This window comes from Pararge aegeria, chromosome 21 (assembly GCF_905163445.1).
Source record: "Pararge aegeria chromosome 21, ilParAegt1.1, whole genome shotgun sequence".
NCBI lineage: Eukaryota > Metazoa > Arthropoda > Insecta > Lepidoptera > Nymphalidae > Pararge > Pararge aegeria.
The window spans coordinates 4,326,618-4,351,206 of NC_053200.1; the positions used below are offsets into that span (position 1 = coordinate 4,326,618).

Genomic DNA, 24,589 nt, shown 5'->3' on the forward strand with positions numbered 1-24,589 from the left:
AATAAAATTAAAATTTTCTTTTGAAAAATGCAACCATTCCATCAGTATTTTCTTACGACGTTGTCACGTTCAACTATCGTTAGTAAGCCGATTTTACAGACAACCATTTTTTTTGACCTTGCCGTCAGTTGAGATTCGTGTACAGCTGCTGCAGCACTAATTACCCATGTCTAATTAATTATCTATATAAATAATACAATCTAAAAACGAAATAGTTTGACATCTTGTGATTTCAGAGTAATTGAGTATTTTTTTTATTTTGAATAACGTCAAGGACGCGGTTTTTACACTAAGCTAGGAGTCGGTTACTTTATTACACTTATATAAAAAAAACCGTTTACAAAACAATCAAACTTCGTGCGTTTCGATCAGCCAATCAGCGGGCCCTTACAGTTGCCGACCTACGCGAAGCTACACTCGCAGTTAACTTCCGCGACGGCTTATAGCTTGAATCTAACATACCCTTATCACAGTAAATATATAAGCTAATGCAGTATGGAATTTCGAACAGATTGATAAAATACCAACACTCCACACGACCTACTTACACTATAGTAACGCGAGCGACCGCTCGTCTCGACACGGTAACCCTGACTAAAATACTTCAATAATAGCTTTAGGGTCTCGTAAAGGCGTGCATCTGTGTGAGTGTACTGTTTCGCACGTTTTTTCGTAGTTTCCATACGGCTTGAATATATTTGCTATGCCCTTACTCACAAAATACCGTGTAAAGACATAAACGTGTAGCATTGAAGTAGTTTGCGCAACCTTTCTGACGTTACGCTACGTTTATTTCGACTACAATAAATAAGGCACTAAATAATACCCTTAATGGTGCTACAGAATGGTACTCTGTGTACACTGTACAAATTACATTTCACTTATTTAGGGGGGCACCGAGTTAGTGCTCTATTTATAGTGTAGTCTAATCACCAATAATATTAGGGTAAGGGCAATTGCCTCCAAACTTCGAATACTTAGTTAGGGTTAACCACAGAAGTAAAAGCATACGGAACCCTCAGCCATTGTTGCCTGCAGTGCACAGTGCATTGTGTACGAAACTACAAACACAGTGAAAACGCCCCGCGCACATCTCATTTCACACCCGCGGTAAATTAATTACTGGCAACTGCTAAATGGAGTAAAGTGGCAAATCGCCTGTCCGAGAAACACTAAGGTGGAGTGGATTTTGATGCTTCAAAATTAGCCGTGTACACGGCTTCTGTTTCTCTTTCTTATGTTCTTAATTCTGTGGGGTTAATGATATGTATTATGAAAAACGTATTTTTATTTATTTTCCAAGTAAGATTGGTATTACTTCAATAAATATACCACAAAATAATGATAATATGTAATCGTTAATAAATTATAAAATAACTATATTTTAGCCAAAACAGTTTTAATTTCTCTGCCTTTATATATCCTAGATAGACTAGTCGCAAAGTGCGCGATCTAAGCAGTCAAACGGTTTTTTCCTATTTCAATGGGAATTAAAAAATATATATAAATATAGTATTTGCCGCGAAAACGCTCGAGTGTTATGGCCGCACTATTATTGATTTTGGTATCGATGACAAAAAACCGTGTATTATTTACTTTGGTATTGATGACACAAAACTAAGCAACCGATAGTTTGAAATCAAAAACAGTTGATATACGCAAATAACGAGTGCAGAGTGTTTGTCTTTTTAAAGTTCAAGCGGTACAAAATTATGTTTATTTTTACGTGACGTCATTTGGCGTTTCTCCTGTCATGGCGCATCGAGCGATTTTGCAATTTAAATATTGAAAATAAATACCAATCTCACTTAAAAAATAAATAAAAATATTTTTTAATAACATTAGATAAATACTACAGATGAATACAATATTTGCGATTAATTGTTACTGTTCTCATTCTTATTACTATTGTGTATTGTGACATTTAACGACATCTAGTGGCGAGTTTTATAAGTTGTTATGAATAAGCTTTAAGCCAAGATATTAAAGGTAAGTTTTCTGCGCCATCATTTCGGTCGTTAAGTTTTTCTTGCAAGTAAATATAACCGAGTAATTGTTATTATCATATGTTTTCTTCTTCAACTTATCATAGCAATAGTAACAACAATAAGGAATAAGCTATCGCGGGCCAAATTTATGATACTATAATGGCGACCCCTGGGTAAGCAAACTTGCGTAGGTGTGGGCACGCGCACACTCACAATAATTTGGTGTCGTTTTCGTGTGTCGAAATATTATAATTATAGTAAAACGTACGTAATGCTAATACATAGTTTCACAGTAGCAAATTCTGGACCACTTATTTTTATTTTACATACGTTTCGCTAAGAGCACTGACTGTTGAAGTTTGTACAGATTTAAGCTTTTAAACCAGTCGAAATCAACTTCCCAGTTGCTAGTGTTGAAGAATTCGCTAGTAACTACTTCAGTATAATCTGCATCTTAGTATCCATTCACTAGATCTATACCACGGACTAAAATAAGATAGACATGTAACAGTGTGATAATCACTTAACGCACTGACGTACTCAAAACAATAATATTTTCCTACTGTAGAAGTTCTTGTTATAAAAGATTTATAGTTCCTATTATGGAGGTCTATGGCGCCGATTCTGTTGTACATCAATATTTTAACTAAACTGACAGATTAAAAAATTGCGCTATCCTTTACCACAGCGAAAATTATGAAAAGGACGGCACTACTTTTACACCCATCATTGAGTTTATTTTAGAAATAATTAATTGGCATCAATGTATACACAAAATATAATTTTGAACTAAAATTTATTTACCTTCTTTATGCTTATGCTTTGTGGTTATAAGGCGTCTGGGTAGAACGAGATTAGTATTTTGAAGTCTTCCGAACCGGTGGTAGAGTCACAAACAACTGACTTGACGTTTCAACAGTGCTTATAAAGTAGGCCTACTTGAAATAATTGAATTTAGAATTTTTAGGCCCCTTATTTTAAAGCACATTGGTCAACGCTCTTACATAACATCAATTTTTTTTCAAATCATTGTTTCCATTAAATAATATATCATCATTGCAAAAAAAGTCTTACGCCCAAGCAGTTACAGTCCATTCAAAATAACTTGACCCCTATCTTATATAGTATCTTCCATTATATAGGGGACAAGTTATATGATACAGTTAAAAGGGAATGGACATTTAAGTACACTGTTAAAACACATCTGTTGTTCACGCGTTTCATGTGTATATGTATTTTTAAAACAAGTCTATCGTAAACACTTATATAATAAATAACTTAAGATTTAAATTTTTACATTAACAAGATAAACTTCAAAAACTAAAACCCGATAAACTACTCTATCAAAAATAACCTAAATACAAGTCAATTTGTTGCTATGAGAACATCCGTTTGATAGCAAGCTCGATGTTGTGTTTTTATATATCTATGTCTGCTTGTCATGTCGGCCATGTTGGATTTGTTGTATCGTCATCCAATGTTTTGGATAAGTGGCGGTAACGACGTCAGCCAACAAAACTATTACTTAGGTTCTAATAAACTAAAATTAATGAGTAGGTACAGGTATGAGTAGTTAAGGGTTATGGTATGCAAACACTGCTAAAATACAATAATTTTGTGTGTCTTTTCTATTTAAAAAAAAAAAAAACTAACCTTCGAGTATTATGTATAATTTCAAGAATAAAGTTATTTTTCATAGCTGTCTATTTAGATTCGATGAAGAACCTTAATTAACAGTTAACAGTTAGTAGTGGCACCTTTTCGCATTTCTTTAATTGAAATGACAGCTATCTGCAAATTTAGATACTGCCATATGACGAAAAACGAGTTTTACACGAATCCCTATATTAAATTTACAGGTCTAAAAGTAGCTAATATTCTTTTCACAGTTTCCTCTGTGAAACGAAACGCAACTTTGTAAGCTATGTGGGTAATTTTGGTTCTTTTGATCTCCTCATTTCTTGTTTGATCACGAAGTTAAAGGAATTGTGTTTATTATACATAGCTACTGTTAAGTTTGTGAATGATTTACTGAGGTCTGTTGAGGAATTCCAAATTCAAAATATAATTATAGAGTTACTACTAATCGGCATTCTTTAAAGCTTATTTTTAGTTTCACCGGTCGTTTTGTCTTAGAAGTTACAGTTGACCTAATCCCGAGGTTTCCTATTGAACTGAAATTTTGCGAGCAAATGAAAATACAATACCTTTACGATGTGCTGATCAAGAATTGTCCAGAGAAAAAATAACCTCAAACTGTTAACCTTGTTGTCTTACGGAATAGAATGACGGTTTTTTAAATTCTCCGATTAGTCAAGATCATATGATACTAATATTAATTAAGTAATTTTGACTTAAAATAATTGTTATTTTTACGGTTAAGGCCGAAATGAACAAAGTGCATAGTCTAAAAATTAAATAGTTTTTTAGTATTGCAATTTCATTCCCTGGACTGTTTTTAACAATCTTTAACTGGATTACTTTTTGCATATTTAGAATTACATATATAGATTATCACACATTGGTGCCATTTCAGTTGCACACTAAACTAAATTGACAAATCTAAAAATAATGCAAGTTGCAATAACCCCGACGTTTTGTTTGAAAGGTTAATTATTCTGGAGTGTTCTTGGATGTTTGATGAAAATCTGCACAAGATAGCCGTCGGCAAAAAATGGTGGATTACATATTATATTATCACAACTCTCTATCCACCAAAAGAAAAGGCTTGACTAGTAGAATTATGTCATGTATATGTCAGTCATCAGTTATGTCATCAGTGTTTTTAGTTTATATATTATTAGAATTGTCGATTTAGATAAGTTTAGTTATTTGTGTAGAACAGATTTTTTTGGCAACATTGAATAAATATTTACATACAAATAAATATATCACTGAAAGCAAATAATTTCAATAATGATTTAAATCGTATTTTATACACACTTAAATATTATGATTTACACTGTCTCCGATGTACCCAATGGCGAGAGTGTAAATTTTCCCACAATCGTTACATTCACGTCAGAACTAGAAAAGAGCATTATTTCTAGATCTTTTAGTGTAAACGAAGGCTCGTTTCTAGCGTATGTAGCGACACATTAACAATCAAGAATGTGCCTAGTTCTGGAATTCATGGGTAATATTTGTTTCGTCGAACGAAATTTTTTTCCTAGAACACAAGAACGCTTTTAAGAGACAGCTCCGATCTTGCTTGTCCGAACAAGCAAGAACGATCTAGGCATAGAATTAAGAACAAACAGAACCCTCATTCAGCCATTATTGCATTGTGTCCAAAAACAGTGAAAACGTCCGCGCTCGTCTCACTTCTCACCCGAGGAATATTGCTAGCTCACAAACTTTTCTCACTTTCCCCATTTTATGGTAAATGTTTAGAACATTTAAGGTAAAATAACTTCTGTCATCTGCTAAATGGAATTAAATGCCTACGGCCTGTTAATGAAACACTACTAAAAAAGAGTTGTTTTTGATTCTTCAATATTAGCCGTGTACACGGTTTCTGTATGTTCTTAATTCTGTGGCTCTAGGAAAAACCTAAATTTCTAGTACCGTTTACATCAAGCGAGCGAGCGTTCTTAGAACTAGCCATAGAATATTGGACAGCAGCAGTCTTTACTTTGCGGAATTCCATGATATACTATGAACATTAAGCTTAATTTGCTATACTCTGAGAGAAGCAGGGGAATATCTACGGTGCAATTTATAATTTCTTCAATCTTTATACTCCACACAATATAGATCTCCCGAAGTGTACCTACGTACTAGCGTAGAGAACGCACGTTTCGTTTTTGTTTTTACAATTACCAATTGCTAAGTTAAAGTAAGATTGTAAAGTCAAAATCTCCTGAGGATGCTTCGGTATCAGAGTGAAAAGTGCGTAGAGAGTACACTGATACTGTAGATTGAAGAAGTTATAAATTGCAGCAGACAGATTCTCCTGCTTTTCACGGAGTATAGCAAATTGAGATCAGTGTTAATTGTATTCCATGGAGTTCCAAATTTCATGCCAATGCAGAGAGAATAAGGAAATCATGCTGAAATCTGTTTACACTAGAATAATTTAATAGAGTGGGAATAGAATTAAGATTCGCTCGTCTGATGTAAATCGGCCTTTAGAGATATAACGTAAAACATTTGTCATAGTAACTTATAAAAAAAATTGTACTGTACTTAATTTAATGATTGTGTTAAATCAAAAAGTATTTTAATTGTGTTCTCTTCACGTTGTGCATATGCTACTAAGCAAAATAACATTTAAATTGTGATTAAAATGGCAGTCAAATGGGTATCTAATAGACCTTATAATTATAATATTGTATAATTTAGTATTTTCATTACCTTAATATTACAAGTACATTTTCACTTAGTTATAAATTAAGAAAAATTACAGAGTTATTAAATTAGTTTAATTTAAGTGTAACTACAAAGCACTGTACAATGTACATAAATGTAATCTAATATAGTTGTCATCTACATTTATAACAATTCATTATTATTTACAACATATCTATACTAATACTAAAACTGGGCCCTGATTTCATATAACCTACAAGTCGTAAATACGCGCGAATAATAATGTGACGTCAAATTTGACATTCTCATGCAATAACAATTATGATAACGCAGTGACGAGTTAGTTAATATTAGATTTTCATCGGAAATCAGGGCCTAGGGAAAATTTATTTCACAACGTTCAGTAGGTAACAAAAACATTTTTCGAGCTATCTAAGCATATAGATTTCATAAATCGAGTTTTGTGCGAGCGGCAATCGCCAGCGTGGCATTTCAAGCCATTATATAAAATTCCATACTCCTTCAGGAGAACATGCCCATCTAATTCAAGGCTAGAGGCAGGCGTGGGGGTTATGAGAACACCAGCGTGGCCACAAAGGTGCCGCGTGGATGCCTTTTGCTATTAACCGCGTCCGTTGCGTATCCAATCTTAAGTAAACATCTGCCGTGGCGCCCTCTGCACGGTCTGACCACAGACGCTCCGCAAGGGCAGCAGTCCGCGGCCACACTCTCGCGTCAAGACCCCCAGAGCCCAGCTGTTCGGTCCACTGACACGCCGCCCCACCGTCTATCCTCCAAGGTTCGACGCCCGTGGCTAATCCCGGCATCTCCTCTATCCAGGGTCGATGTTCGTAAATCTGCTGCCAGGACCGGTACGGCCCGCAGTGACCGTCCGAGCTGTCCCGCCACGAACCGAACCCACAGTCTAAGTACCAAGCATCTACGTGCGATAGGATTGAACGATAGCCAGCGTCTAACACGGCCCGGGATTCCGGCCACCGCGACGAACCCCATATCTGCACGCCGAAATGTTTCTTGTCAAGACGCTCGAGGTACGGCGTATGCGTGAGGCGCGACGACCACAGCAACGTCAGTTCCGGCAGCTTTCCACCATTAGCGCGTTCCAGGGCTTTCATCGCACGTTTCGTGAAGTCAAACCATAAATCCATTGGGTCTGTATCGTTGAAATGTTGCGCCCAACAGCGCTCGGACACCTCGTCGCCACCCAGATGGAATATATCGTCGACTCCCGTCAGTTGGATAATCTCAGCGTATACACGCTCTAGAATCGCATAGACGTTAGGATTCCGCGGGTTAAGCTGTCCACAGGGAGGCTCCCCGCAGTATGTACTCCAAGGTTCCACTTCGACACAGTGCGCTAAGTGGCCTAACCCCGCTACAGGACCCCACGTCCATGCTCTACCCACATGCGCTGGCGCATCCACTTCTATTAATACCCGAATACCCCGTAATCTGGCTCTTCTTACTATAGCTCTCACGTCATCGGTAGTGTACACGGCGCCAGGCCCGTACGCGCCGTGTTGCGCTAACTGTGGGGCACTGTTCAGTCTGAGAGGAAACGACTGTGAGTCACTAACATGCCAATGAAACGTATTCATTTTGCACGCACCCATTGCGTCGATAGTTCGCAGTATATCACTCACAGGGAAGTAATTTCTGGCTGTATCAAGCAAAAGTCCTCGGTACCGAAATCGCGGTCCATCCTCAACGGTTGCAGCTTCGAGGATTAGTAGGGAAGCGGCGTAGGGATCCAGCCAGACCAGCTGTGATAGAGTTTCGAAGCCATGTCGAGCGCCAACGAACGAGTGTGCAGATATATCGACAACGAGCGTCTGGCTGGCTGGTCGTAGTGTCAACTTGTAAGTTTCATCGGTTTCCTGTCGCATTCGCGGGTCTGCGGTGCCGTTGACTGCGACCCGGACTACTACGTCGTGGGGCGCCCCGCTACTAGCTCGCCTGTTCTCTAAGCCAGCGTTTCGTTCCAGCGATTTGAAGTCTTCTAACATCAAATTGAAGGCGTCGGTTAGATGCTCTTTTATTTCTCGGGAAGGTGATGAGACGACTTGTAGAGAGAAGCCGTTCGACCGCACGTGAGCCGCGGCGGTAGCTAAGCTGACGGGGCCAGTCGGCTGCGGCCAGAGCTGAGTCGAAGCGCATAGCATGTTGCAAGTGGGAAGAGACTGCAGTATTGGTGTTTCCGTTGCAAGAAACCGCTCGCAACGGTCGTTTCGGCAGATCCAAGACCATTGTGGGGCAACATTTCTGAAAATTAAATAAGAACTCATTATTATCATTGATACAATTAGTTGTATAATTACTTACTTATTACCTACACTGATGCCCGTTTTCACTAACGATGGACAAGGCAATGCCTTAGTAACGCCTAATCAAAGAAGATTCCTAGGCATACCTTTTTACTTTTCATTATTTGATTTTTACTAGGCAACTCAAGTAATAACTTGTCTATGGTTCTTGCCATAAGAGGTGGTATTTTGTGTTTGTATTATCACAATTTTCATTATTTCATCATTATTCATGAAAAATACGATTCGCTGAATCGGTATCGTAACTTAAGACGGCGCCTAACGTCGTTAGATATAACGTAGGAGTTCGTGAAACCTATTTTTTCTATAGGAATCACCTAAATCACTAGACATCCGATTAAGGCGACTAGGTTAAGTTAGTAATTTTGACTGTGTAATATCTCGGATTTTCTCTTCAGGATGCAATCTATCTCTGAACTGAATAACGTTAAATTTGATTCAGCAGCTAAGCTAAACATAGTTAACTTGTATTACAAAATGTTATTATGAACGTAACTTAACTAACTTACTGGGGATTGAACTCGGGACCACCCTTCGGGACTTATAAGACCACAACGGTCACCACTGTACCAGGGAGTTAGACGAGATAGGAGGCGGTAGAAGAAAACTTACGCGTAAAGAGAGTGCAGGGGTCTGTGCGCAGAGTCGTCGGTCTGTTGCCGCCAGTACAGCAACGCAGCGGCAGTGCACGCAGCAGCAGCTAACAGCAGCAGCGCCCGCCGTAGTCGGCCGACGCGCGAGAAGTGCGCCGACGCACTCCGCCCCAACGCTTCCCCCCAAGACTTCATCTTTTAACGGCCGCCCTTCAACTGGAATGAACAATAACACAAAATAACAAATTCATCCTTCCTAATATTATAAAAGTGAAAATCTGTTTGTTTGTCCTTACTTGACGCCCCTAACTAAGCGAACAATCGTTAGATAGAGTTAGTTGAAAGGACGGAGAGTGACAATGACTATTTTTTATGACGCGTAGAAACCTTTAAAGGGTATCCTAGGTCAGCCCGCTCTCACATCTTAGACTGCATATTTACGCAGATAGGATTGCAGTCAAAGGCTAACTTGTATTGGGATAAAAATAAACTAAAAAGCTTCCGTATATTATTGGTACAAAAGACAAACGGTGAGGACATGTTTCATTGGCATTGAGATATCGCAGAGGGTTCAAACATGAATGCAGTAGTTGAGCTAATTGAAACAAACAATTAAACATTTCCCAAGATGGCGGTTTCAGGTCACAAATACTGACTCTGTACTCTATTTTGTTTCCAAAATCATATAAGTTCTAAGGTTCTAAGGCTGCTCAAAATTGAGATGCGATGATTTCAGGCTGCTTCATCTTGCTGGTTACGGACAATCGCGCCGACTGACCGGCGATGAGGCTAGTTACTGAAGCAAATGACTGTACAACGTGTAAAGGAATTACAAAATACTGTTGAAGGGTGCATAAGTATATTTTGGAATCAGTAAAAATATTAAATACAAGGAATCATATTTACTTTTTCAAATGTTTACTTTTGACAACCCTACAACCCTATTGAAAATAAAAGGCCGACACGTGCATTGTACCTACGCTACGAGGCGTCTACTTAATAAAGTGACAAGAGTCGCTTGATTTTACTTTTGCATGTGATGTTAGATCTGATTTCTTTCAGTAAAACTATGGCATGGTTTACTAAAAAACTATTAACGTCTCGGTTTTACAGATAAGTCTCAGAGACAGTAAATAATGTACTCCTAAAGCCTCATAAGTGTTATTTGGGTTTTAATTATATACATACCAAGCTTCCACGCGTAGTGATTTGCACGGCGGCCAGCACGTAAGATAGCTTCTGATAACCATGGTATTAACAAAATTAAACGTTCTTGGGATGAAGAAGTAAAACGAGTCGGTCTGTCTGAGCACCCGGATCATACAATTCCGGACCATTTCCAAAAAAGTACTTCTTCCCGTTATGCATTATAGTCAGAAAGACGCTATTGTATTTGTGAAACAAATAAACTATGCCGTATATAATATAACATCCATACATAAGTCAATGCAGATCACGTCGTTAGGTGTCACATAAGGGACGTTCGTGAAACGCGAAAGACACGTGGAATTGGCATTGAGAAATATATCCGAGTGTTCCTGGAGCAGATGAGCTAAAAGGTGCCCTAGATGGCGATTTTAGGTCACAAAGATAGTTTGTGTTTTTTTTTCTGAATATTATGATAGACTTTCTAAATTCGAATGCATAATAATGTATATTTAGTTCATAGTTTCTTGATTTAAGAATTTTATGACGATTGAGTTTAGATTTAATCGTATAAGTATTTCTAATGTACCCGTGAAACATATCTAAGAATTTCTTAGGTCTTAGAACGCTCAAACTGCATTTAACCATATACACATTTATCATGTAATGTACGCATCAGAAGAATCATCCATGGGCCTACTTGGATAAAGGTATTTTAAACTTTGACTTTGACTTTAAAAATATAACTACCTTACAGAGCCCGCAACCACCACTTGTATGACAAAAAAATAATACATATATAGGTTAGTTTCTCCCTTACTTCTCAACGCATATCATGTGTCTATATATAAGCCCGCTAATAAACAATTTGCAAGACGAGTTAAAATAGGGATGCGAAAATAGTGAAGACGATTCGCGTCTATTTCTGCAGCAGACGAGGGTGGCCTAGATGTGACTCTTACGTCACCGGGGACTTCCATCTTTTTGGTATATAAACTTCTTAGTGAATGTAATATTTATTTTTAAACCGCTTATGCTTTTAGCAAATTGAATATGACGAACGCTGCAACATTAGGTGAGTTGCTTACTGCTAATATCATTTATATTTCTGGATATCGCAAACTGTACAATTTTTACGATATTTTTTTGCTTGATCTGGCTCAACTTTAAGTATGTCTATACATTGTATATATATTTTACTTTTTTGGCCAAACCCCCACTCGTTTTTCTCGCAGTTCCGAAGGTTGGACGGCCTTTTGAAAACCGTTTTTTGGTTGTGCAATAATATAAATAAATAAATAAACTTTTTTTAATAAAAACTAACCTAAAAAATAATTGACTATGAAACTAATTGTAATACTGAACTTGAAATTACATATGCGTGTGTAAACGTGTGTTTCTGAATTATTCTTTAAATAATATTATCTATGCCCACAATCTTTGTGCTTGTGTCATCCGTAATTTCTTGAGTGTAAGCTGATGTTTTGGTTCTTAGGATTATTATTTAATGACAACTAAGGTAAACTTTTTTTCTAAAAATATTGTTATGAATACACAATACACTGTTATGTTCTCCATTATTTTTGTAATGGAATACCTCATTAGCCTACTACCCCCTTTCAAAATTTTTGAAAATTAATATACCTACACTCGCAATAGTAGAGTAGTTTTCGAGTATCGAAACCCTGTAAAGTCAAAGTAAAACGTACTTATTATTAGAAGGTAGCTGGCTATAAAAGTGTGGATGGTTTTTAGCTTTAAAACAAGATGTGTAAATTCCATGTTATTCTCTCATTACAGTATTTCGATATCCGAAAACGATCAAAGAATCTCAAGCGTAAAATCTAATACCTATTTAGGGTACTGGGGGCCCTTGCAGTACAGGCACTATTCATTTAGCTAAAATAGCATTTTCTGGAAGTAGGCCATTAATTACCAAAGGAACTCATTAAAATGGCGCCAGTTTTAAAAATATCGATCATCCGCTACTCTAATGTCCGGTCTTAATAAACCACAATAGCTTTATTAAGCCCCCAGGCGGGGGTCAACGACCTCAGTGGGTATTCCATTACAAAAGGTGCATTTAACTGAATTACTTTCTATTCAGGGAGCGTCCCATTATTCCTCCGTTTTATTCATTCATTGAGTCAATGCAATTGAAATGTTACAAAATGGAGAATTTTTTTTTGGGGATATGTTCAACATATTTTACTATGACAACGCTTTCTTCTTCTACTTCCCTAGTAACCTGAAATCCTTGACCATAACCAACCGCCTATTTTCCATTGTTACACAGGTCTTTTTTCACATTACAGAGGGATAAGAGTTTGGATCAACCATGCTGCTATAATGCGGATAGTTGGGTTTAGAAAGGAAACACCGAATTTTCTGTGGCAGTTATACTAATAGTAACCAACGGTTTTGAAATATTCCGCGTCAGGGATTTCATGATCTAACTATCGGAAATATTATATAACTTTAAACTTAATATATCCGGTAATGAAAAACTAAATTGTACCAAACGACGCGGCGACGTCAAAATGCAGCTGATTGGTTCTGGATTTTTCTGGCCCTTCTCTAAAGTTTCAGGGTATTTACGTATGTACTTCATTACAAAACACTTTAAGGCCAAATTATTGTCAATAGAATGCGGTCTTAGCGCGTAGTATAGGTTTCTGGAAGTAGCCTATTATAGTCGAAAACAAAGTATATCGAAATTGTATATAAAGTTGCGCTGAACAGAGAGCCGCTTCGACGTGTATTCATGCAGTACATGAAAGGAAACATTGAAAATGTCGCTTTTGTTCATTATTTTGTGTAGAACAGATTTTACATGATTTTCTATGTAAACTCCTTTACCAAAACCTGCACTTGGACACAAAGAAAACAGGCAAGCTTGACGAAAAATCTTATGTCATAAGTAAACTACCTGTTTATCAAAAATATAGAGTCAAGTCAAAAGTTCGTTGAATCGCTGCAAACACCGTGTTTAAACTATACATCGTTTTATTCGAAATATATATATTTTAATATTTAGGTTTTTAGGGTACACAAAATATTTTTGATATTATTTTTTACTTTCATTATTATTTGGTAGATAAAACTTTTGCACTCTAGAGTCACCTATCCTGCTAGCTTGCTTGGAGAGCTGCCTGAAGTGTGGGCAGTTTTGAGCTTAAACACAAGATTGAGAAGTTCTATTTTACTCTAACATTACAAAGTCTCGATACTACGAAAGCGATCGTATAAAGGGGTACAGGGTGTCACGTAGCTATTTATTTATTTATTTTTTATTTATTTGTACAGCACATCATTCAGAAAGACAAAAAAAAGAACAAACTCGTAAAGAAGGTAGTAGGATACAAGGGGCGGCCTTATCGCTAAGTAGCGATCTGTGCCAGGCAACTTTAGGATTAGGAGAACTAAAAAGAAAAACGAAACGGTGGGATTTTTACTAATTAAAGAAGGCATAAATATTCAACATTTGTCCAAATTATAGTAAAGAATCCTTGAATCTACTCAATTTAATATAAATCACACATATCGGCTAAGAAACGATGGTTTACATGTAAAAACTAAACGCAGATGGACACAACAGAACTTTGTTATTCAAATGAAAAAAATATCTAAGAATTTGAAACTTTCCTATTTTTAGCTCAGGGTACTAAATTATGTAAGGCAATCGTGTGTTGTCTACCAGGAAATGACTCGTCTTTAGCATAAATGTGCGGACAAGCTTCTATACAATTCATTCTAAACTTATCATGTTCAGGGATGTGCGAGTCGTTACATTCCTTAAATATATATTGCTTCAATCATGACGGCCTACTGGCGCAGTGGGTAGCAAACCTGCTTTCTGAGTCCAAGGCCGTAGGTTCGATTCCCACAACTGGAAAATGTTTGTGTGATGCACATGAATGTTTTTCAGTGTCTGGGTGTTTATCAGTATATTCTAAATATTTACGTGTATTATATTCATAAAGATATCCATCAGCTATCATTGTACCTATAACACAATCTATGCTTACTTTGGGGCTAAATGGCGAAGTGTGTATTGTCGTAGTATATTTATTTCTTATCAAGGGAGGTTAGCTTATTGTTGGGTAAGATCTTATATCTTTATTTGTTTGCAATGTAGCTGTTAAAAAGGTTTTAGGTTGGAAAGGATAAAAATTTATCTTCTCCCACAGCTTTATCAACTCTCAGAGTACTGGCGCACAAGTGGTAATAACATCCAAATAATATAAACTTCGTTCAAGTTCCCGTGCTTTAGCAGGTAGACACGTTAATTATATCCCTTGTCAGAGGATGTAATAATAATCACTTAATAACTATTAAAACTAAATACTAACAATCTATGGATGGAAACGCCTGAACGTTTCCATCCATAGATTGTTAGTATATTAGTAAAAAGTTTCCTTAACCACTAAGTTAAAAATTAAAAAAAACAACATTACACTCGCCCGATTGCTACTCTCACACAGTGGCACAGATATGAATGCCGTTGTCGCTGGTACGTAAACGCTGTAGGAGAGAGGCTGCTTTGTTACGCATTATGGCAAAATTATCGGGGATAAATATGATCGGGGATATTATTTTTGTCTCCTGCCCGTGCTAGCCCTGCTGGACCAGAGTCTATTATTGGTAAGCCTTGTTCATGTAAAAGTTGTGTTTTAAGCCATAAATAAGAATTGAATTGATGTTAAGTTAAGTTTGTTATAAGTTACACTAGAGGTACTGGTGTGTAATAGAGGAAGGATTTATTTATTTGCAGGATTATTTTAATTGGAGATGAAAGCGGAGTCGACGGCTTCAAAGCAACCTTATAATGAGGAAATTCATCCATTGTATATAGTCTGAATATAATAAATGTGTATTTAATATGCTCCTACAGTTTACTTGAGTGGTAATTTCCTTGTTAGACCCCATCTGTCTTTCGAACTTTGTTATTATAAAAAATATGCGTAGGTACTGAAAGTAAAATATTTAATCTAGAAAAAGGTCAGGTCTTAAAAATTTTATTGCTTATATCCCGAAAATAGTAAAATTACTAATAACGATAAACCGAAAATAGTAAAACACTAGTCGTGCGAGTCGTAAATAAACCTTCATGTTACACTAAATGGGTACATACAGTATCAGAGCGGATGTGTTATTTGCATATTTGTATTTTTGCAGGAAATTATGATAGAAAAATAATTGGAACTATTTATTATTTATTAATACTAGAAAATAAAAATTATCGAAGATTTCGTTGAAGAGTTTTGGCCTCAATCCTTGCTGATTTATAGATCTTCCTATTTCAGCCGCATCGATTTTTTATAAAATCAACATTGTCTGAAGTCGGTGCACATCTCGGTTATTTGTCGAGTAGCATCACTGAAATAAACATGTCTTAATAACTTTTGTGGGAAGTCGGTTGGAAGTTCTATAGACAACCTTGCGTCGATGCTGCTAAGCCTTAGATATTCAATTATTTAATACCTTCTCAAGAAACAAGAGGGTCTTTCGGTTTTTCTTAAGTAAGTGCATGAAGTATTCAAAGCAAGTTACGAAGTTTCCCCGACTATGAAATGCATCAAACTAAATATAATATTAAGGAACGTTAACCGGGTCAAGTCATACAAAATTTTCGTTGTTTTAAAGTTTTCACTTTCAATTGAAACTGATGTGTACTTATCTCAATTCTAAGTTACTATAGCAGTAAAATTGCTGCTTAAAAATTTAGCGTTCCTTTGTATCTTTTCTCTACGTTACCTTACCATGCCTGAAGTAGAGAAAGAAGGAAAGCCTTTTTCCCCCACTAAGGCTTAGTCTTCACGCACAAAGGGGTAAATTCCAAACTCGGACCGCCAAAATCACCTATCCAATTTTGATAACAGTTTGTAACAGTTTGTCATTTTGGTAACAGTTGCGCAAGTATCGCAAAAACTAAATCTATTGTCACAATACAAAAGGTTCCATAAAAAGTACCAGGCAAGCATGGCTAATGAGACAGTGACCGCTGACGTGGCTATGTAAAGTGACGCGAGAGTCTATCACATGGGCATTCACTAGGGAAACGCCAGGCGAGGCGCCGTGAGAAATGTGGGCTGGCGATGCAATATGTATGACTCTGTCTCATTTACAATATTAAGTATTCTGTCGAGTTCTAAAAATAATATGTTTTTCACTATAAAAGTTGTTATGAATCGCTGATACGCGGTAACAAACCTTTTCTTCTTTTTGCCTTTATCCTACTTTATGTGGTATCGGTATAATATATTATCTTCTTTAAACATGATGACAGAGTTATTGTTTTGGTTTTGGCATATTTTTTAACGACTGACCTTCATCCCTCCTTGGGAAAATGCTTGTTGGTGGTATCACCTTTCAGTTCAAAGAGGTGAGGTTGTTATTCCACGCTGTATGTGACGTCAGAGAGTGAAAATCTGTACAAGAGAGCTGGCGCTTATGTGCGTCCATGATTCCGTATCTTAAGTGTTACTTTAGACGAAGTACCTGCATTATTATTTTATATTAAATACATTATCTGCATTTTCATGCATCTCATTAAATACCCCTGTAGCTACGCCGTATCGTAGCATGCGATAAATATTGTAGGGCTCTACAACGTAGCACCTAGTTTACATCAACAATATATAATTTTTCTTGGAATTGTATGATAAGTAGAACGCCAATAGCACTTATGAAGTGCCTACCTGATCGATAAATGTGAATTATTTAGATGGGCCGCCGCTTCTTAGTCCACGTACTGTTTTATGTGATGTTAGTTCTACTACCCTGGTGCCTTTTTATGAGTAATGCGATACAGTTAGTGAGTTCTAGAGGTGTAATTCTTTTTAATCCGCGCCTCAAAGAGAGAGGTGCTGTAAGTTGAATGTGTGTATCTGTGAATTTGTCTGCGGCATCGTAACTACCAAACGAATGTTGATTTCGATTCGGTTTTATTTGTTTAAAAGCTGTCATAATCTAGATGGTTCCAAACGCCAATTTCCTAGCTCCGGGCTAATACTGTCATTTTTTGATAGAAAAACCCAATAGCATTTACGACCTGGGAATCGAACCCAAGACTTTTTTATTCTACTACAAGGTAGCCCTTGACTGCTATCGCACCTGGTGGTAAGTGATAATGCAACGGTAGCGTGCTGTTAGGGGTATTGCAGTTTATGTTAAATCTTTACCCGTAATCAGTTTCGTCGCGCCGCGCCATCGTACCGGAACGCTAAATCGTTTGGGGGCACATCTAAAACTGTAGGGTGGTAACTCTCACCATAGAAAATTCAGAATTTATAAATTGCTCCTGCCGACGATCGAACTCGGGACCTTCCTGATTATAAATATCATAGGGCTCATTACTACGCCAGGGAGAACGTCTTTCTTGCTAGCTTCTTCTCAGTAGAGTCACAAAGAAATAGGACTTAGGACTTTGAACTTTTTTCGTAGTAATAACTTTCCCTCAAAATTGCTTAGTGCTTGATCATCAAAGCCTACGAACAGTGCGTGTTGCTTGTCGCCAACTATGGGCCTCATAAGAAGGCTGAGAGTCACTTAGCGAAAAATGGAATGGCTACCTCAAATCGGTAAACCAAGCGTTGATCGACCCCCAACGAGGTGGACAGACGACATCAAATGAGTCGCGGGGGACACAAGCCCAGGATCTTGAATTTTGGAACGCTCTACAAAAGACCTATGTCCAGCATTGGACGTCAATCATTCGAAGTAATGATAATGAATTACTTTCCAATATCGATTTTCGTTGTCACTACGAGTATATGATATATTTTCACGAGGCTTTATTCAGCTCGCAGTTTATCCGAACCAATTTAAATGCAAACTTTCGTTCTATTCACATACGCATCGCGTCTTCATTTGAATGGCGGCCACAATAGCTGAAGAAAGATTGAAATTCCTACATCGGTGCATTGTTGTAAATAGTCCGGAGAGTATAAAAAGGAGCCTTTTATTTGTTTGTCCGCGAAAAAGTATCGCTTTTACGGAACATTTTGGCTAGGTTATAGAAATACAGCTTCGGAATACAGCTTCGGTATGTTGGCTAAACTCGAAAAGTGGTCAATGGTTTGGTTTGATTTAAGGTTCCATCAGTCAAAAGTTATGCGTATACGCAAAAAAACTTTATGTGTTTTAACACGATTGCGTGAATGATCGGTATTTGCTCCGTATTTCTTTTTGTTCATTTACAACGTAAAGAAATACCGAGTAAAAAAAAGGAAAAAAAAGGAAAAAAAAAATCATCTGGACTCGATCCGGGATCTCCTGGTTTTGGAACCAGAAACCATACTAAATTTCATAAAAATCTTTGCAGCCGTTTCCGAGATTCAAAGATGTATCACATTATTAATAATAAAAAAATACTATTTATTCCATTCCTCAGTTTCTCAATAAATGGATTACCAAATTCACAAATTAGACCAACTAGAATTTCCATAAATCAGCGCGTTCATACTAAAAAAAAACTACTATTAGTATCTATACATATAGGACAGGGTTCAACGATTTGTTCGTTCCAGAGAACTCTGTTTTTCGTGGTCGGTTTATATGCCTTTGACAGTCGTGAAATTCCAAATCGAAATAGAAAAGAAAACGAAATATCGCATGTCAGCTAGAAGATTTGATTTAACGGGAAAAAAATCTCAAAATACGATGTCACTCGTCAAATAAATGTGTTCGAGTTCCACACAAAGGCGGACAAAAACTGACTATCTTGAGAAATGGCGAGACGTTATGTGTAGCGGGAACTTAAAATTATAGCAATATACGATTTTATATTAGCTAAGATGGATAAAGCTATGCTCGGAGTGACTCTACTTTGTACAATTAAGATTGAAGGGTTTCGTAAAAGGTACGGACATTATCATGCAATATATTACATGATGACACAATTATGGTCCAAGTCAATAATTTAGTTACAAAGACTACGTAACCAAAACTCACGCTATTCAAATGTGAACGATTCGGAAGCAAATATTACGGGTGCCGACTTCCATCAATAATACACTACATTCGCTACATAAAGGAGTTGCTTTTTTGATGTATCTTTTAATATAAGATAATTCATTATTTGTTGAGTTTAGATAGACAGAGATTATTAATAAATTAATATTAAACAAATATTCAGTAATATAGAAGTAACTAGCTGACTTGTCATAACGAATTGGCTCGCCATATTTACATCATGTGACACCCGAATGATTTATAAGTTACTAGCTGTTGCCCGCGACTTCGTCTGCGTTTGATTTTGTTTTTTCATGTGGCATTAAATTCAGTTGCAGCTCTAAAAAATTTAAAGTATTCAGTATCGCTAAGCCTTAAATGAGTGGTTTGCTGCAGCCCGCTGAGGAGTTCGGTTCTCTATCTCCAACCACAGTTTGCGCAAAATTAAACACATATTCTAAGCTATATAGTACAAAAATAATTATTTAAATCGGTTACATTTTGTCGGAGTTATGGTGTAAAAATCGTTAAGCACTTTCATCCCCTTTCTCAAAGAAACCGAGCTTTATTTCGGGATAAAAAGTATATTATATTACTTCTAATACTTCCAAGAATATGTGTACAAAGTTTCATGAGGATCAGTTAAGTAGTTTTTGCGTGAAATCGTAACAAACAAACTTACATTGACATTTATAATATTAATAGGGATAGGGATATTTGAATTTATTTTATAAAATAAAATTTTTAAATTTTTTTTTTTTTTTTTTATTTGGATTAATTATAATTAGCAGTGATTTCCAAGGAGTAATATTTTGAGAATTATAAATAATTCGTTCGCTTTGACGTCGCTACAAGTATGGTTGATATAAAATACTAAATAGTAATTATTTGCTATGTGTAATTTACTTATTTCATTATAATTCCAATCTAAAGATTTCATGTTTCAACAGTGATTTTATTCACTCTTTAGTTTGTATAAAAGCACTCCGGAAACTTGTATCTTAAAACTTTAAACGGTATCTGAGCCGTAAAAAAGGAGTAGAATTGGATTGTCAAACAGTCTTTTGGTAACAAGAATTGGGAGAAGGAAACTGTGTGAGAATATAAAACAATTGTATTAAGTAAAATAGAGTATTATTAAGGTCCATCCCCGCGTTCGCGTAGTGTAATATAAAAAAAGCATTTTAAAGAAGTACGGACATAACACTTTGACAGACAACTAACAGATTTTGAAATCGTAGTACCACTGTAAGAGCCAATGGTTCATAAAGCTTTTATATGTTTTGGAAAATAGAACAAGAAATATTACATAGAGTATACAATTATTTGAAATCAGATTAGCGGGGACGAACACACAAAGGTAAGGTTATACACACGCCTACCAGCGAGTGGCAAGTCGGAATGCAATATTTTTTAATTTTTTTCAAAATGCATAAAAAAAATCGAAAACACGTTGGTTTTGATCTGCGACTCTCACGCTTTCTCACACCGCTGCTACCAAAATGAATATGAAACTTATGCAGGTAAAACACTTTATTAAAAATTATAAAACATTGCATTCTTGGTTTTAGTTGCCATTAAGGTGAAGTCATCAGGGGCTGCTAGTCTGCTATTTTCAATAATGTCGATCAATTATTAAAATATTACTTGTGACTCGATGTTTGAAAAATGCCCCGGGACAAAAGTATATTCATAACTTTGTCCGGGACAAAAGTATCCTTTGCCTATCTCCGGGATGCTTTGAATAATTACATCCTAAACTGTTCAGTAGTTAAGACTCAAAAGCGTTATAAACCAAAAGACTCGGAATCGCATTGATACCATAAATTTTGGATTTAGTATCGAAAATAAAATGAACTAAAACAACTGATCTTTAAAGAGATTCTTTACGGAGAACCCGAATGTGAGAAAAAGGTATCTAACTGAACATTGAGTACGTAATCATAACAAGCAGATACGTAAAATATACACATAAAGTATTAATTTCTTTTATAACAATGAAATTAATCACATACTAATAAAAGACGATTCCTAGATACAAGAGATAGGACTGCCGTATGGATTAAAAAGATTAAAGGACCGGCTATGGCCAAAGGAAGGAATTCTGGAAGCCCAGTGCAGTAGGAGAAGAGAAGAGCATAGAAGAGGAGAATGCTAATGGTTTATGATATCAACTAAGTAACTTCCAAGATACTAGCAAAACTTCTACGAATGGCATGCTAGTAGCTCGTACTTGCCAGTTTCTGGCATGCATTTGTGTGTATCAAGGGCTTTACAATCGAAGCGCCCTTGGTATAAGGTTTAGAATCGCGTGACTTAAAGCTATTAAGGAACACGTACATACCTTGCGGCGTGGGGGACGTCCACGGGCGGAGTGACAACAAAGTTCAAAAGCTGGAACCAAATAGCCAACTAACGCCAACTTTATGTGTATATTTGACCAAGCATACACTCTCGTGCACTTATTTTCGACGATAAATAAAACACGTACAAATATTTCGAATTGCGATAGTATACTGCACGATACTATCTTAATCGCAGTATTCCTATCAGAATGTTGTATTAAATAATATTTAGCACTAGATTATGTTATCGTCTGTCATTTTTATTTATCAATACAGACAAAAAAGAAATTTTGGTCTGATAAAATCGCATAGCTAGATTAAAATGATGAAAAGTGTGACAGTTTAACAAAAGCAGTAGCAGGTCAAACTGCTCTTTCCATTCAATCAAATATATATGATATAGATGATATGAAAAAAGGATGGAACTATTGATAGAAAAGATCTATATCTAATGGAGCATCAGTTCAAATGAAAATAAAAATTTGCGAGATGACCAGTGTCATAAAATGGAAATCTATCGATGGAGTTCCAAATTTAAGTTTTCGAAATGATTCCGCGAGGTATTATAATGTTCAGTTAGTAAAAATAAGTTGTATCTAGTGAAAAAAGTTCACCTGCTCACTCGCGGAAGTCATTTAATTTGGTCAATCCGATCCGGAGATAAAGTTATTAACCGTAGCTTGTAACAATATAAAAAGAACTCAAGATAACCTCAGTCTTCCTTCTCTATTAAGTATTTAAAAAAAGAAAAATAGTTACAAACCAGGTAGAATGCAATTTCAAATAAAACTTTTCAACGTAACTTAAATAAATGTGAAATGAAAGTACACTTCACTCAGTCACAGTTTCGAATATCCATTTATAGATTTATCCGCAGAAGTTATTCAATTTCGGCACTCCGATCTAGAAATAAAGTTTAAAAAGCCAGTTCAATTTTCAAGGCTATACGCTACACGCTATGTATTGAGGCGGAGTATTGGACGTGTCTGGCCAATATTGGCGGCAAATGTTCGGCCTACGGGGGTGAGGGTGGAAGTTTCATTCGGTTTCCGTGCCTCGACGGCGTGGGACGTTGTCGCGATCGTACGTAAAGTTTCCCGGTTACGTCGTGAAGGATTACGTTTCGTTGTTTACTTAAGATACGTAATAAATCTGACACTATGTTGAAAAGTTTAAATGACTCTACGTAGTTATGTGAATGTATGCTTTATGCAGGTATATACTTGTAATTTATGTTTTTTTTAATTATGGAAATTTAATTATAATCATATTATTTTTTAATGATTTTACGACTAAGTGATAAGTGGTACAAAGTGGGTACAAATGGTTCATGGGTATTAACACAGTAGTTCATGTACACTTTTAATACCTAATTAATTATTTGTTATTATTCGACATTGCATTTGATTAGAGAATGTTAGCTTGGGAATTCTTAATTAATATATGGTATGTCTTCGGTGAGAAGTGAATAACTCCAGGTCATTTTTAAATTGTATTCAACTTTATAAGTTTAGATCTTTATTACGAACGAAAATTCAAACAACCCTTAAAATATTAATAAGACTATACTTTCCTTCCAGCAGTGGCGTGCACTTCATACATGCGCAAAAGCACTACATACCCAAATTAGTTTATATAACTCGTATTGGCGGGGAATTTTTCCATTTTGTGCCATGTACCTGCTTTATGCATGTCCTGGTCAAATGCACGCCACTGCCTTCCAGCGATTCATGTAGGATAAAATAAAAGTGTATTTATTATCTTTTCATGGCATTCCGTACATTGGCTTTGAATAAAACCCTATATAAATATTTTGCTACCTTGTCAGGTTGGTTAAAATTGATTATTTCGATCTATATATCTGCAGGTTACAGAAATTAAAAAAAAAATCCGGAGACCTGAAACTTTAGTCTGAATAAAAGCCATTTACGTTTGCTAGCCCATGATTCGATTGAAAACTGTTCCATATTAGTAAAAATAATCCACACTATACATGCTAATATCAATAAATTCGAACGTGTATTTGTTGCCTATATTCGGCTCACCCGGTGGCATCAATTGTGATGTAATTTGGCACAGCTTCTATTCTGGAATGTCCATTTCATGGTTTATTTAAAGGATACCTTTAAAGCAGCTGTGTAAATCACCGGTATTTAAAAAAAAAAGGAGAAAATGTACATACATATATAGACTGGTAAATACATTACATTACCCTTCCGTAGTCGGGTAAAAAGATTTCAATATAAAGCCGTTCTTTTAGTTAAACAATTCGCTAAAGAATTTAAAATCCCCTTTGTCCAGAGTCAAGTTCTAGTGAAGGCTAAGAAATCTTCTATTCTTCTAAAGACTTCTTAAAAGTGCCTATTAAGTTCGTATAATCTTTATTAGGTAGCGGAATGAATAGCGCACACGTTTTAGAAAAAAAAAACTGAATAGCATAGACGCGGACGTTAAATTCTTTCTTATTAAAATTATGTAAAAAAAGCATTATAATACTCATCCAGCCAACTTAAAGGAAACCGTTTCAGTGAATTTTCAATATTGCCTCATTATCCCTTCAATTAGTCAATTGTGCAATTTTAATATTTTAAATATATGCACTTTTTAATATACTTTTCTAGTAGTCGTCTTTTAGTTATGACATATTAAATTTATTTCAAATATAAGTTTTTTTTTTGTAAAACGGAATTTTTTACACTTAAAGTATACAAGTTTTAACCATAGCTTCTTCAATTAGAAAAACGTGAAACTGAAAACAAAATGGGTTTGGATATGTTAATGGGACCACTTTAAGAATTATTAAAATCGGTCAATAAACAAAGAACTTCCTCCTTTTTTAGGCCATTAGAAAATACTTTAATACAATGTTGCCGGCCTTAAAGTTATTCACAAAAGAATTTAAAATG

The 24,589-nt window shown here is 36.0% G+C and overlaps 2 protein-coding genes across 3 annotated transcripts in view; one reads left to right on the top strand and one right to left on the bottom strand.

Annotated features, from left to right (window-relative positions):
* Positions 1-24,589, bottom strand: part of LOC120632989 (probable beta-hexosaminidase fdl) — a 111,872-nt gene continuing 87,283 nt past the window's right edge. For both annotated transcript variants that reach the window (XM_039903002.1, XM_039903001.1), the window contains 2 exons: positions 9,257-9,453; positions 1-8,582 (listed from right to left, as the gene is read on the bottom strand). In XM_039903002.1, the coding sequence (XP_039758936.1) occupies positions 6,851-8,582; positions 9,257-9,432 (1,908 nt within the window). In that variant the 5' untranslated portion in view covers positions 9,433-9,453 and the 3' untranslated portion in view covers positions 1-6,850. The remainder of the gene's footprint in view (positions 8,583-9,256; positions 9,454-24,589) is intronic.
* Positions 22,849-24,589, top strand: part of LOC120632990 — a 38,442-nt gene continuing 36,701 nt past the window's right edge. Inside the window, exon 1 of the mRNA XM_039903003.1 lies at positions 22,849-22,898. The gene's annotated coding sequence lies outside the window, so the exon portion shown is untranslated. The remainder of the gene's footprint in view (positions 22,899-24,589) is intronic.